The sequence below is a fragment of the Arvicanthis niloticus genome, chromosome 15 (genome assembly GCF_011762505.2).
Source record: "Arvicanthis niloticus isolate mArvNil1 chromosome 15, mArvNil1.pat.X, whole genome shotgun sequence".
Lineage (NCBI taxonomy): Eukaryota > Metazoa > Chordata > Mammalia > Rodentia > Muridae > Arvicanthis > Arvicanthis niloticus.
The window spans coordinates 11,546,032-11,559,643 of NC_047672.1; the positions used below are offsets into that span (position 1 = coordinate 11,546,032).

Sequence of the window (13,612 nt, forward strand, 5' to 3'; positions counted from 1 at the left end):
CTGGTTGGTTGGTCAGTGAGTTGGTGGCTTGGTTGGTTGGTTGGTTGGTTGGTTGGTTGGTTGGTTGCCTGGTTGGTTGGTCAGTGAGTTGGTGGCTTGGTTGGTTGGTTGGTTGCCTGGTTGGTTGGTTGGTTGGTTGGTTGGCTGGTTGGTTGGTTGCCTGGTTGGTTGCCTGGTTGGTTGGTTGGTTGGTTGGTTGGTTGGTTGGTTGGTTGGTTGGCTGGTTGGTTGGTTGCCTGGTTGGTTGCCTGGTTGGTTGGTTGGTTGGTTGGTTGGTTGGTTGGTTGGTTGGTTGGTTGCCTGGTTGGTTGGTTGGTTGCCTGGTTGGTTGGTTGCCTGGTTGGTTGGTTGCCTGGTTGGTTGGTTGCCTGATTGGTTGGTTGGTTGCCTGGTTGGTTGGTTGGCTGGTTGGTTGGTTGGTTGGTTGGCTGGTTGGTTGGTCAGTGAGTTGGTGGCTTGGTTGGTTGGTTGGTTGGTTGGCTGGCTGGTTGGCTGGTTGGTTGGTCAGTGAGTTGGTGGCTTGCTTGCTTGGTTGGCTGGTTGCCTGGTTGGTTGGTTGGTTGGTTGGTTGGTTGGTTGGTTGGTTGGTTGGCTGGTTGGCTGGTTGGCTGGTTGGCTGGTTGGCTGGTTGGCTGGTTGGCTGGTTGCCTTGTTGGTTGGTCAGTGAGTTGGTGGCTTGCTTGGTTGGTTGGCTGGCTGGTTGGCTGGTCAGTTGTTTGTTTGGTCTGTTAGTTGGTTTTGTTTGGTTTTCCAAGCATGCTGTTGTTGCTGTTTCCTATCTTTTTCCAAGAGCATGGCCACTTGTACACAGAGTGTCTCACTGTTGCATCATGAGACTGCTTCACAGTCTAATTCCCATTTTCAGCTGTGGATGTGAATAAGTAGCCTTGCTCTTCTCCTCATATTTAACCTGGGGCCTTGTACTGTGGTGAAAATCATCCTTCCCACTCTGCTGCTACAGGATGAAGATGAACTCTTAGCTTCCTCCATCAGCCCTCAGCCCTAGGGCCCTGTCTAGGTAGGAACTGTGGCTGTGCTCCCTTCACACACCATGCAACTGTGGAGTAGGTCATGTGACTTTTAGGACGCTCTACTGCTCAACCATCTTACAAAGCCATGATTCTGTTTCCTTTGCCACAAACCAGCACCAAGGACTGTAAGTCTCGGCACCCTGTCTGTCTTCCCTTCCCTGCCTCACTTGTACTCCCCCGCCAAGCAACAGCACCGCATGTGGAAAAGCCATGGCCCAGTGTCGAAAGACCCGACTTTTGCACATTACTTCTGCCTCTTATTTATTTATTCAACACACCTATTGTTGCCTGCTGTATATAAGCCCTTGTAAGTATCTCCAGGAATTCAGCCAAGTAGACCTCTTATTGTAGGTAGAAATGAAAATGGAAAGATGAAAATACCTGTTAGGAGTCAGATACACTGTAAGGTGACACTAGGATGCATAGGTTGTAATTGCAGGACAGCAGCAGCTCCTGTGGACAGGCCATTGGAGCGGACTGCATGGCAGAGGTGATGAGCTGAAAGCTAGGTAAGCATCTACCCATGAGAGAAGATGGGAGAAAGGCGCTTCCTGAGGGAGGCCAGTTGGCATTTTACAGACACATGGCAAGTGTCATCACTGCGACTCCAGTGGACAGTGACTTGCTGGACAAGGAGGAGCTTAAGTGGCCATAGGCAGAGGAGATAAAAACAGTAGAGTAACAAAACACTGACTAATATGAACACTCAGCCAGAAATGTTTGAAATGAACTCACACTGTCCAATGGGCAGCTCAGCCACAGAGACTCCTCGTTGCTTATGCAGAACCTTTTGACTTCCCTGGCACCTGTCTAGGTCTTGGTCCCTCACGTTGAAGCAGAAGTGATCCAAGGCAGTTAGAAAGGTGGTCCCAGGGCTCCACGGTGTTAGAAAGGTGGTCCCGGGCTCCACGGTGTTAGAAAGGTGGTCCCGGGCTCCACGGTGTTAGAAAGGTGGTCCCGGGCTCCACGGTGTTTCCATTATGCACAGCAGTTTGCTTACACATGTGCTCCTGAAATGACGGGGACGTTCCTGCACAGGCCGGAGTGAGCGGGTACTGAGGCTGGGGAGTAGGGACCAGTGGAGCTCTAAATCAAGAAGATTATCCCAATGACCTAGAGAGCCCAGGAGCTGGAGCGAAGTGAGCTTATATATGCAGTATCTTGGAGATAGGATTTCTCACATTCAGTGAATGTGGTGAATACACCAGAACCATTGGCATCTGTGTGACTGGGAATGAGCAGCATGTGACTGTATCTCAGTAAAGCTCTTAGATCTTTGACGATGACACCTCTAAATGCAGGAGTCTAAATAAAAATGACTCTATAACAACAGGCAGCAGCTTCTCACAGCCCTCAACAGATGCAGGAGGTGAGTTCTCAGGGATGCAGAGCCCCAGGCACCAAGCCAGGGTCTGGATCTGGTTCTCAGGACATAGATAGTAAGTGCAGAGCCATCCCAAGTGGCAAGAGTCAAGCTCCCCACCCAGCAGTGCTGGCAGGTGGCTTCACATCACTGGGATGTGCAGATGGAGACAAAAGGTCTACAGATGCCACCTGGGTTCAGGACAAGTCACCCTGGGCGGCTGCACTAATACCTCACCCTAGTGTATGTGGGGATGGGTTCCAGTATAACAGTATCAGCTATCAGATCCCCGAGAGCAAAGATAGCAGCAACATGGAGCACTCAGGACAAACAGACTCTTCAGCTCCTGAGGGAGATGAAAAAGACCCCAAAGGAGTGAGACACCATGACCAAGACAACTCTTATAAGAGAAATCATTTAACTGGGGCTCGATACAGTTTCACAGTGTTAGTCCATGATTATTAGTGGGAAGTAGAGAGGCAGGATGATAGGGCAGTTAGCTGGGAGCTTTACATCCTGATCTGCTGGCAGCAGGCAGAGACAGACAGACAGACAGACAGACAGACAGACAGACAGACACACACACACACACACACACACACACACACACACACTGAATGACTGTGGGCCTGGTGTGGGTTTTGAAACCTTAAAACCCACTTCTAATGACACACCTCCTCCAGAAACAGAGAATTGATTTAAAAACAGAGCAGTGCGAAGATCATTTGTCCTCCAAGCATGCAGGCCAGAGCTCGAGGCCCCAGTACCCAGTAAAAAAGTGGACATGGCTGTTCATGCCTGTAACCTCAGCACTGGGAACAGTGGGCAGTAGATCGTGGTAGCGTTATGGCCAGCCATTCTAGCCAAAGCACCATGTGTCTGCTTCAGTGAGAATCCCTGTCTTAAAAGAATATAGCGGAGAGCAGTAGAGGAACACACCCAGCGTCCTCCATGCCCACACACGGTACGAACACACACAAAATTAGAGGTTGAAAATTTGAATAAAGAGAGTTTCCAGAAAGATAGAAGACAGAGAACCTTGAGAAAAGGGTTTACATGGCGGGAGACACAAAAGGATGTCCAGGTCGGGGTGAAGCCAAACCCCAGGGCAGAAGCCACCAAAGCCTGGCCTGAACGGGGATGGTTAGGTCAGGATTAGAGCCAGAGTGAAGGTGACTTATGAGGAACAGCAACAAAGCCAGGAGAGAGAAGGTGAGATGGGAACCTAGGGAAGAGTTTAAACCGAGGGTTCCGGTTCTGTTGGAGACTGGCAGCATTGAATCCGTGAAAGCGGTGTTTAGAAAGTATGAGACTTCGGACCCTGGAGTCAGACCATAGGTGCCTCCCCTGGTTTGCCACAGAGGAGCAGTATGACCTCCGTAAGTCACTCTGCTTCACAGCAAGAAGTCATACAAAGAGAGTTTAATCAGATGTAGTTTGTCCAAACCTGTGACCTCAGCCCACAGGAGCCTGAGGCAGGGGGATCACATGTTCAAGGCAAAGCTGAGCTGCATAGTAAAAACCTGTCTCAAAAATAAATTAAATGAAAATTATTGTTTATGAAATAAACACACCTTGATGTCATACTCTCAAGAGTTCAAACCAGGAAATTTATTTTTAAATTTTTACTTTACATGTACAGGTGTTTTGCCTGTACCTCTCGCATGCAGTGCCTATGGGGGCTGGAAGGGGGCACCAGAACCTCTGGAACTCGCCATGTACATGCTGAGATTGAACCTAGATTCTCTAGAAGAGCAACCAGCACTCTTAACCACTGCGCCATCTCTCTAGCCCCTTTGAAATATTTTAAAGCTTAGCTTCTAAAAGAAGAGAGCTGATAGACTTTTGTTGAAATATGTAGAATTTGACTGTAATCAGCACTTACAAATGAGTATTTTATTTTAGAAATGCATTCTGGCTTAGTTATTTGATAATTTTTAATATTTAAGAATATTTGTTAAGTATACCTACAGGTAGAAACATTCAGCAGTAAGCAAGTACAAGTAGTTCTTACATCGTCTTTAAAAAGAAAAAAGGTTTTCTGGGTATGGTAGCATGTGCTACATCCCAGTGTGTCGCATTCAAAGCTGCCTGCTCTGCATAGTGAGCTCTAGGCTAGCCAGGGCTACACAGACAGCCAAGACATCCAGGGCTGGGAGATGGCTACATCCTACCCTTGCAGAGGAGGCAGGTGCAGGTCCAAGAACCCACAGCAGGTGGTCCATAACTGCCCAGGGGTAACCCCAGCGCCAGGGGTCTCACACCCCTCTTGGCCTCTGAGGGCAGCACACTCTCGTGCTTGCACCCACACGCAGACACACAAATACACAAAAATAAAAACAAGTCTTTACATTTCTGTCAAACGAGCAAACAAAAAACAGAGCTTGCCCGAATATCTACAGTAGCTGCACTCAGGGAATAAAGACATGAGTTCAAAGCCAGCCAGGGCTACCTAGCAAGACCTTTTGTTTCTGGTTGGTTGGTTTGTTTGTTTGAAGCTGGGGTTGGGAAGATGGTTTGGTGGCTAAGGATATACACTGCCCATGCAGACGACCTGAGTTCTCTTCCCAGTACCCACACTGGAAAGCTCACAGTTGCCTGTAACTCCAGGGGCATCTGCCATCCTCCTCTTGGCCTCTGCAGGTACCCACTCATATGTCCACACCGACACACAGACACTCACTTATACAAAGAGGACTTGCTGTGTAGTTGGCACCAGAGTTCAGATCTCAGCACACAACAAGCCAGACACCTCTACCGTTTTACCTAAGCTCTAAGAGAGGTGACAATGGGATGGTTGCTGGGGAGGGGCAGTGATATCTCCCAGGAGTAAGGAGGTGAAGAATTTTCCAGGAGCAGCACATGGTGTCGTCCCTCATTGTCATTATCCGTCCCCCGTTGGTGTGGACTATTGTCTAAGCTCTGGTGAAGTGCTAGCTGCTGGTGAGCTAACTGATGGTAGACGAGTGGGTCTGAATGTGCTGTTACCGCAGAATATTGATGAGCCCAGCAATAAAAACACGGCATGTGGGTGTTCTGGAAAGGCTGACTTGTTTATCCAGACGCCACAAATGTGGTTAGAACTACAAAGGGGGAGTAGGGCTTTCTATAGCAATAAATGGCTGCCCAGGGAAGTGAGAGAAGAGAGTGGAAGAGAAAGGACAAGGGTGGAGATGACCCTTGTGGCCCATGAGAACAAGTGGCAGAAACAGCAGGGCTTGTACACAGTGACATGAGGTCTGTCCAAATGGCAGCTGTGAACAGGTGTGTGCAGTTAGGGGAACACCTTTATATTTTTCTCATGTGAGTCACAAAACCGATTTCTTTTAAAACTGTTGCCAACCACCTGTAGGAGTTTCTAGGCTGTCCCATGGAGCATGACAGTTTCTAGGCTGTCTCTCGGAGTGTGACAGTTTCTAGGCTGTCCCTCAGAGTGTGACAGAGTTTCTAGGCTGTCCCTCGGAGTGTGACAGAGTTTCTAGGCTGTCCCTCAGAGTGTGACAGAGTTTCTAGGCTGTCCCTCGAACTGTGACAGTTTTTGTACAAGCTCTGATTACTTCCCAAACTGGAGATGCTGCGTGAGGAACCAAGGTCCAGCCCTTCCCGTCGCCTGCCCAGTGCCTCTGTGGAGGGGATGTGAGGCCAGGGAATGTAAGGGTGGAAAATTCATCCCCAGAAAGATGAGAGCTGCTGGTTTTTCCAAGCAGCATGGCAGGTTAAATTCCGTTTCTTGTGGAGACATTAATGACTATCATGTTCACACTGCTGAATTCTTGTCTAAGACGCTAAAGAAATGTCGCTTGCCTGGGCTCACAGAGCTTGTCAGGGGCAGCATATGTACTCAGCCTGTGCCCCAGCCTGGTCTCTACCTGTGCTGGGGACAGGAGACAGAGACGCTGTCCACTGGCACTGCCAAGCACAGGGCCTGGCTTCTGTGGATGCCTTCCTGCCTTTTCTTTGTTTCTCATGATGGTGTGGATGTTGGGAGGCATCTGCATGCAAGTACATAACAGAACTTGAGCACGTTACTCCCTTACCCCTCTCCCTTTCCCCTTGCTTAGTGCCTGAACTGGCTTTGGTGGTGGTGGTGGTGGTTGGTTGTTTTTTATTTGTTTGTTTTTGAGACAAGTTCTTACTATGTGGCTCTGGCTGTCCTGGAATTCACTATGTAGACCAGGCTGGCCTTGAACTCACAGAGATCTGCCAGCCTCCATCTTTTGAGTGCTGGGATTAAAGGCATGCAGTCACTATGCTTAGCTTCTGAACTGGCTTTTCTAAAAGTGCTGTATAGCTGGGTGGTGGTGGCAGAGGCGCACTCCTTTAATCCCAGCACTTGGGAGGCAGAGGCAGGCGGATTTCTGAGTTCGAGGCCAGCCTGGTCTACAGAGTGAGTTCCAGGACAGCCAAGGCTACACAGAGAAACCTTGTCTCGAAAAACAAAAAACAAAACAAAATAAAATAAAAGTGCTGTATATAATTAATATGTATATGTAATGTGTATATGTAATATGAGTGACTTTCTAACACTGTCATCCATTTCCTTGAGAACTCACTACATGTCAGCCCTCCTATGCAGGGTGTGCTGTTGAGTGCAGTTCTAACCCTTAAATAAAATTTGCCAAGAGCTTTATACCACATTCATGAAAAGTAAAAAGCATGTAGCCTGTCCCTCAGCTAACAAAAGCCAACATGTGAGCCAGCTCTGACAACTCTTTGTTCTAGGAGAGAACTAAACACAGGTCCATCTTGTACGTTACCTCCCAGCCAAGGGAGGCGGTGAGTCTCATGCAGTCCCCTCAGGGCCCTGTGACATCACAGTGACCAGGGTTACGCATCCGTGTACCCAGTGCAGTGCCCTCGGGGCACCCTACGGTATGGTATGGCAGCCCTGCCTGTGGCCCATGTGGTTTCCAGCAACACCACTCTGCCCCCTTAGGGTCTGGTCCCTTTTGATCCAGTTTAGTTTTAAAGTTTTATCTTCTACTGGGCTTCATTAAGGGGCTTTCCCACCTCCTCCCCCAAGTTGTAAATGCTGAGTGGTTCTTGATGTTCAGGTGAGCAAGTGAGCCCAATTAGATGGGTAAATTAGTGGTTCTTACTTTCTGAAGGCCTGCTGAAGAGCCTTTCCAAATCCCATTTACTGCTCTCTAACTGGCAGTTTAAAGAACACCAGCATGTGGCCTTTGTTTAAGAGAAAAACATCTTATGCAATAGCCTACTTAAAAATGGCCTTAGAGGTTTGCTCAGGACAGAATGGGAATACTGTGTGGCCAAGCCATACAGTCTCTGGTGCAAGCATTGCCAAGCTTGCTCTCCTTTTATTTTAGATGCTGGTGGGTGTTAGAGTCAAGCACAGCAGGCTTGACTGAAAACCACTTTTAATCCCAAAGCCTCGGTTTAAGCAAATGTTTTCTCTGCACCCCACCCTCTCCCACACCACACGCCCACCAAGCATTCTTAGCAGGCACAGAAAAAAAAGCCTGCTAAATGGTAAAGAGCCAGCAGATGTGGCGGAGCAGGTGAGCTGTAAGGTTATAGGGATGCAGGCCCCGGGAACCAGCATCCTTTCATGGCTAACAGAGAGCACAGACACATCTTAACCTTTACAGGGTCCCTACCTCATCATTACTACAGGATTGAGTGAGAGAAGGCATGGAGTTACTCAAAACATAGTGGGCACTCAGTAAACACACAGTGCCCTCCTTCATGGACCTTTTCAACTTTCAGCCTTAGATGATGGCGTCCTTGGCTGCGGCCTCAGCTGCTCTTCAAACAGTCTTATTAATGCCTATTAAAATGAAACCCAATAAAAGTGCCAATATTTGGTGTTGAAGTAATTGATGTTGCAGAGCAAGCCAATGAAGCGCCTAGGCAGGCCCCTGGTGCAACCCAGCCTCACACCTGGAGATGAATTTCACAACTGTAATTGCTACCATATAATTCTTATTAATGTTGTGCTATAATTCCTATTTATTCCACGGGGCTTGTAAATGCATTAGGACTTGTCAACATATTATTTTACACTGTTTATGATCTGTAGAATTATGTCCTTCAGGGTTGTATTGTGCAAAAGTGCAAAATAAATGGCTTTGGGCCTCCCTCATTAAAAAGAGTAAAATAGGACCGCTGTTGACGTGTTTCTCCATCCCAGCTGTCCCGAGCCAGGAAAGCTGAGTCTTAATTCAATTCCGGGCAAAGCCCCTTTCATCTTTAGGAATATAAAGGATTCCTCTTCCATTCTGAGCAGCCACTCGACACGTCAGGCCTGCTGGGAAGTGTGTGGTTAGAAGGCAGATGAGAGAGGAGGGTGAGAAAGGAATGTTTTCTCTCCAGGAAGCCAGAGCTGCACCTCAGAGCTCTTGACATTTCTGCCCTCTTGCTCCATGGCTTGGGGTTGTCTGCATCTGCTTCCACAGTAGCCTCTGTAAGCTAAAGAGCCAGCATGTGTCCCCTCTTAAGGGCAGATACTGAAAAATCCGTTTGAAACATGGTTCCCTCCCACAGCTGTTTGTGTTTCCTAGGCTGGGAGAGCAGAAAACCAAGGGACAGAGTTCTCTCCACCATCCTGTCCCGTCTGTGTATGTGTATTGAGAGGGTCTATCATTGTTGTCTGTTTGTGCTTGGGCCCCTGAAGCCCCCTGGAGCCCCCTGGAGCCTTCCTGGTCCCTTTGCAGCCACAGGCAGTCCTATCTAGAATCATGTCACAGAATGAAGTCCTTGTTCCACCAGTTCCTAGCCGTGGATTGCTGGGAAGCTTTTAACCTGGTCTTTTCCTTCCTAGGGGTAACAGCAGTTCATCTGGGTCTAGGATGGCCTCTCCTTGTGCACCTATGGCTGCCACTGTTGCTAGTCCTCCGTCCTTCAGCTGGCCTGTCGGACGGGGGCGGCTTCTGATGGTCCTTGCGCGTCTCTCGTCCGCAGGCAGTGAGTACGACGAGGAAGAGGTGGACTATGAGGAGTCGGACAGCGATGAGTCCTGGACCACGGAGAGTGCCATCAGCTCGGAAGCAATCCTCAGCTCCATGTGCATGAACGGAGGAGAAGAGAAGCCGTTTGCCTGCCCAGTTCCTGGGTGTAAAAAGAGATACAAGGTAAAGGAAAGGTCTCTTCACTCCATGTAACTGCTTGGCAAGAAAGCACTGTAAAATAGCTGCCCTTGGCAATTCTAAAGAGCCTGCCTGTGTGCCGGGGATAGACCCATCGCCCGTGTTCACAAGGGCAAGGGACTCACAAACATGCACCCAGTGCCCTCCGGTGAGCACTGGTTGGGGTTTGGGGTGATTGGCTGGCTTTCTCCTTCTCTGACATGGATGGGATATTAAGCTCAATATTTTAGACTCCTTTTGTAGGAGGCCTCTAGTTTTGATGCTGGTCAGAATATCCAGTGCAGGAGCTGGAGCATCAGTGGTAGTGACAGGGATTAGCATGCAGGAGGGACTGCGGTCCATCCAACACCATAGAAACAGAGCAAGGACTACGTCAGCCTACTTATTTGCAAAACATTTTTTTCAGTGGATAGATTTCCAGGTGGCTGGGCCTGTAAAAGCCTCAGCCAGTTTACAGAGCCTTCTGGAAAACAGGGTCGGGTATTTACCTTCCAGCTCGGCACTTCTTGCCCCCTCCCGCCTCCCCATAAAAGACCAGAAGAAGAAAATGCTTTGATTTCCCCTCAGGCCAGCATCTCTTCTGTTCACCTGCTGTGTCTAACAGTCCTAACACTGGGTGACCCGGGTAGCTGGTGGTACTAGCTTTTCTACTGAGGAAACTACTAAGGATAAAACAGACAAAGAAGCACCAAGGAGAAGTATGTGCAGGAAGTCCCCACAGGAAGTGTGTGCAGGAAGTCCCCACAGGAAGTATGTGCAGGAAGTCCCCACAGGAAGTGTGTACAGGAAGTCCCCACAGGAAGTATGTGCAGGAAGTCCCCACAGGAAGTGTGTGCAGGAAGTCCCCACAGGAAGTGTGTGCAGGAAGTCCCCACAGGAAGTGTGTGCAGGAAGTCCCCACAGGAAGTGTGTGCAGGAAGTCCCCACAGGAAGTATGTGCAGGAAGTCCCCACAGGAAGTATGTGCAGGAAGTCCCCACAGGTGTTAGCAGCTCTTTAAAACCAACTTTGTAGCAATGAAAAACCCCCAAGCCTGCCTGGTAGACATGGCAGCACACCAGCTTTCCCTGTCTGTGCAGACTATGTTTTAAAGACTTAAAAATTGGTAGCATGAGCACAACCTACACTGTTTCTTAAATATGTGTCTCTGAACAACTGTTAGTATTTTAATCTTGCTATCAGAAAAGTAGAAACCCCAACAGCATCACAAAGTGAGAGAGCCACTCTGCTGCTCCAGGACCGGTAGACCAGATGGCCTTCATTAAACAAACATTCAAACAGTAGGACAGAGATGTAGGTCCTGTCAATTCCAGAAGGGCTGCTCAGTCCAGGTCAGCACACAGCACAGAACACGCATGTATAGCCAAGCTACAGATGGGCGGCTCCAGTGGCTGAGAGGCAGGCATTTCCCTTGCTGATTCAGATGGCACAGAAGACACCCCTAGCCACACCTCCCAGCAGGATGCTGAGCTTCCCTTGGTTGTAGAGCAGCAGAGCTGTCTTGAGAGAATTCACTCACCTCCACTGTGTACTTAGAACACTGGTTTTGACAAGAGCCAGTCATCAGCTGGTGTGCTCTGGAATCAGGCAGAATCCATAGGGTAGCCATATTGTTTATTCCCAAGACCAGTCGGATTTTAATTTTATGCTTTGTTCAGCAGGGAGTCTCTGGCAAGTTAGGCTGTCATTGGACACTGACTCGGGAATAGTTCTCATCACTCCATCGGAGTACCCAGGCTTCACATTAAGAGTGGGAAGTGAGAAAGGACCCAACAGGAGGGCATAGTGCCTGCACTTTCCTTTGCTAGGATGCCCCCTTCTTACCTGCCATGCCAATAACTAATAAAAGATAGGCCAAAGGAGAAACAGGACGTTTGTTAACGTGGATGCTCCAGATACGTGCACATAGGAAAGGAAGGAGTGAGCAGTTTCCAGACATGGCTGCGAGTCCCAGCTTGTGGCACCTTCTAACAAAGAACAGTGATTTTAGAGACATGATGGCAAAGCCACCACACACACAGTACACAATGGCCACCACACGCACAGTGCACAGGGAAGTGAATGGCCAACAAAGCGTTGTAGCAGCAGTAAGTGTCTGACTTCAAAGATTAGCCTTTATTCTCCCCAGAAGAGAAGGTGGACAGACCAGGGACAGCAGAGAGCTCTTGTCTGCCCAACAGTCTTGGCAGAGCCATGCTCAGGTTACCATGATCTGAGCCCATTCTTTCCTGTCTCCTTCAGTGCCTCCTGCTGTAATTCAGCCTGCCAGCCTCCCAGTGCCCACTCTAAACTGGGCTCTCACCTTACCTAGTTCTCTGTAGGTGCCAGCTGCCCTGTGATAGCCCACAGTCCCCTCCTAGGCCCCCAGCATAGGCCCCTGATGTGGTGACTAACCTCAGATCCAAGTAAAGGCATAGTACCTGGAGAAGGGGGCACCTGGCTCTCCACACCCCTGACACCCTGGCCTGTCATGGCAGGATGTTTTTGGTGATGTTGGTGGCAGTGGAGGCTTTGTCAAAATCCCTCCTATGTACTTCCTGCCTCCCTCCCCTCTGTGCAGATTCCACTCTTCTGCTTTGGAGCCAAAGGACAGAGCTCCACAGCCTACCCCACCTGTCTGCAGCCTCTTTCTTGGAAAAACTAAAAACAAGTCCAAGTGCCCAGTTTTTCCTCTTTGGTGAGTTGTACCCTCTTGTGGTGAGGGTTAAATGTTTTGTGACTCAAGAAATGTGAAACAGAGCAAGTCCCCTCACAGGTGTCCCTGCCGAGACTGCAGCAGACAGACCTGTATGGACAGTGAATCCACTCCAGTGCTTGGAGTGTTCCCACAAGGGGATTCCTTCAGATCCCTCAGAAGCCCTGATACGTGTGAGTGACAGGAGCTGGCAGCTAACACGGAGCCTTCAGTGTGCTCCTTCAACCCATGTTCAATTTGCAATGTGTCCTGGGCTGAGACTGTGGCTCAGTGGCTTTGCCTGCACTTACCTAATGTGTGGGGTTCCATCCCCAGGTCCACAAGAACGCTTTCCTAATGTCTCTTAAGACACACACTGATTTAGGAAATTCTAAGCTTCTAAGAGTAGGGGAACAGAATCAAATTCTGCCAACAGAATTTTATTCTTTAGAAATATTCGACACCGAGAGACTCTCATAAAGTAACATTGTATGTGAAAAAGAGACATGTTTGATACTCATACACTCAAGTACAGAGCCTGCTCTGGTGTGAGCAGTGCGCCTGTCCCAGCACAGTTCCTCAGTACCTTCTGCATACGGATATGTGCACTGGGTACATGAACCGTGGTGGAGCTGTGTGCTTCTGCCTACCTGGCTCTTAGTGTGTGGGCGCTTTGGAGGCAGGAGACACGCACCTCTGCGGTGCTGCAGTCATGAAACTCCAAATGTAACCACTGCTCTCCTCTCCTCAGCCGCTGTTCTCTTCCTTCTCTTCCTCACCAAACTCCCTAAGAACTCTCCCTGCATCCTTTACATCAAACACCAGGGACCTCAAGGAACTAGATTCAGCTTTCCTGTCCAGGGCAGCAGCACCTACTGGGGATATCTGGGCTGAGGTACTGACAACAAACATTACTTCATGGAGGCATATGGCCCCACTCAGCATCTGGACCTCAGGCCTCCTGTAGACTAGAAGTTTTGGAACAGCCTGGAGTTTTTCTACTGACCAGCCTAATTTGATAAGGGCAGTAGTTCTTAATGGCAGAATCCAGATTCCTCCATGCCTAGGCCCTCAGCTGGCCCCTTCTGTTGCCTTTCTTCCTACCTAGCCCAGCGCAAGACTATTTAAAGTCCCAGATCTTCACGGTTGGAAGAAGTGCCAAAGCCCCCTGCTATGTGTTTGAATTGAGCAGCAAACAGCACCTAGCATTTTAGGAGGATATGAGAGGGAATACACAAGTGCCATTCCTGACTCTTGTTCCAGTTCTGTAAGGCAGGTCATTCTGTGTGTCATTTCTTCCTGCAAAATGTGAGCTGTTATCCGCAGACATTAAGCTCCTGCTGTTACATTCTAGACTTCCCAATGAGCTTCCTTATTCTTTCAAAATTTAACCGTCACCCCTTTTCAGAACCTAAAGGGTTTGAGCATTTTGTTACTGT

General features: G+C 49.0%; 1 protein-coding gene across 2 annotated transcripts in view; it reads left to right on the plus strand.

The window, feature by feature from the left end:
* Window positions 1-13,612, plus strand: part of Jazf1 (JAZF zinc finger 1) — a 300,929-nt gene that overhangs the window by 280,254 nt on the left and 7,063 nt on the right. For both annotated transcript variants that reach the window (XM_076913329.1, XM_034518806.2), the window contains exon 4: window positions 9,316-9,485. In XM_076913329.1, coding sequence (XP_076769444.1) covers window positions 9,316-9,485 — 170 coding nt within the window. The remainder of the gene's footprint in view (window positions 1-9,315; window positions 9,486-13,612) is intronic.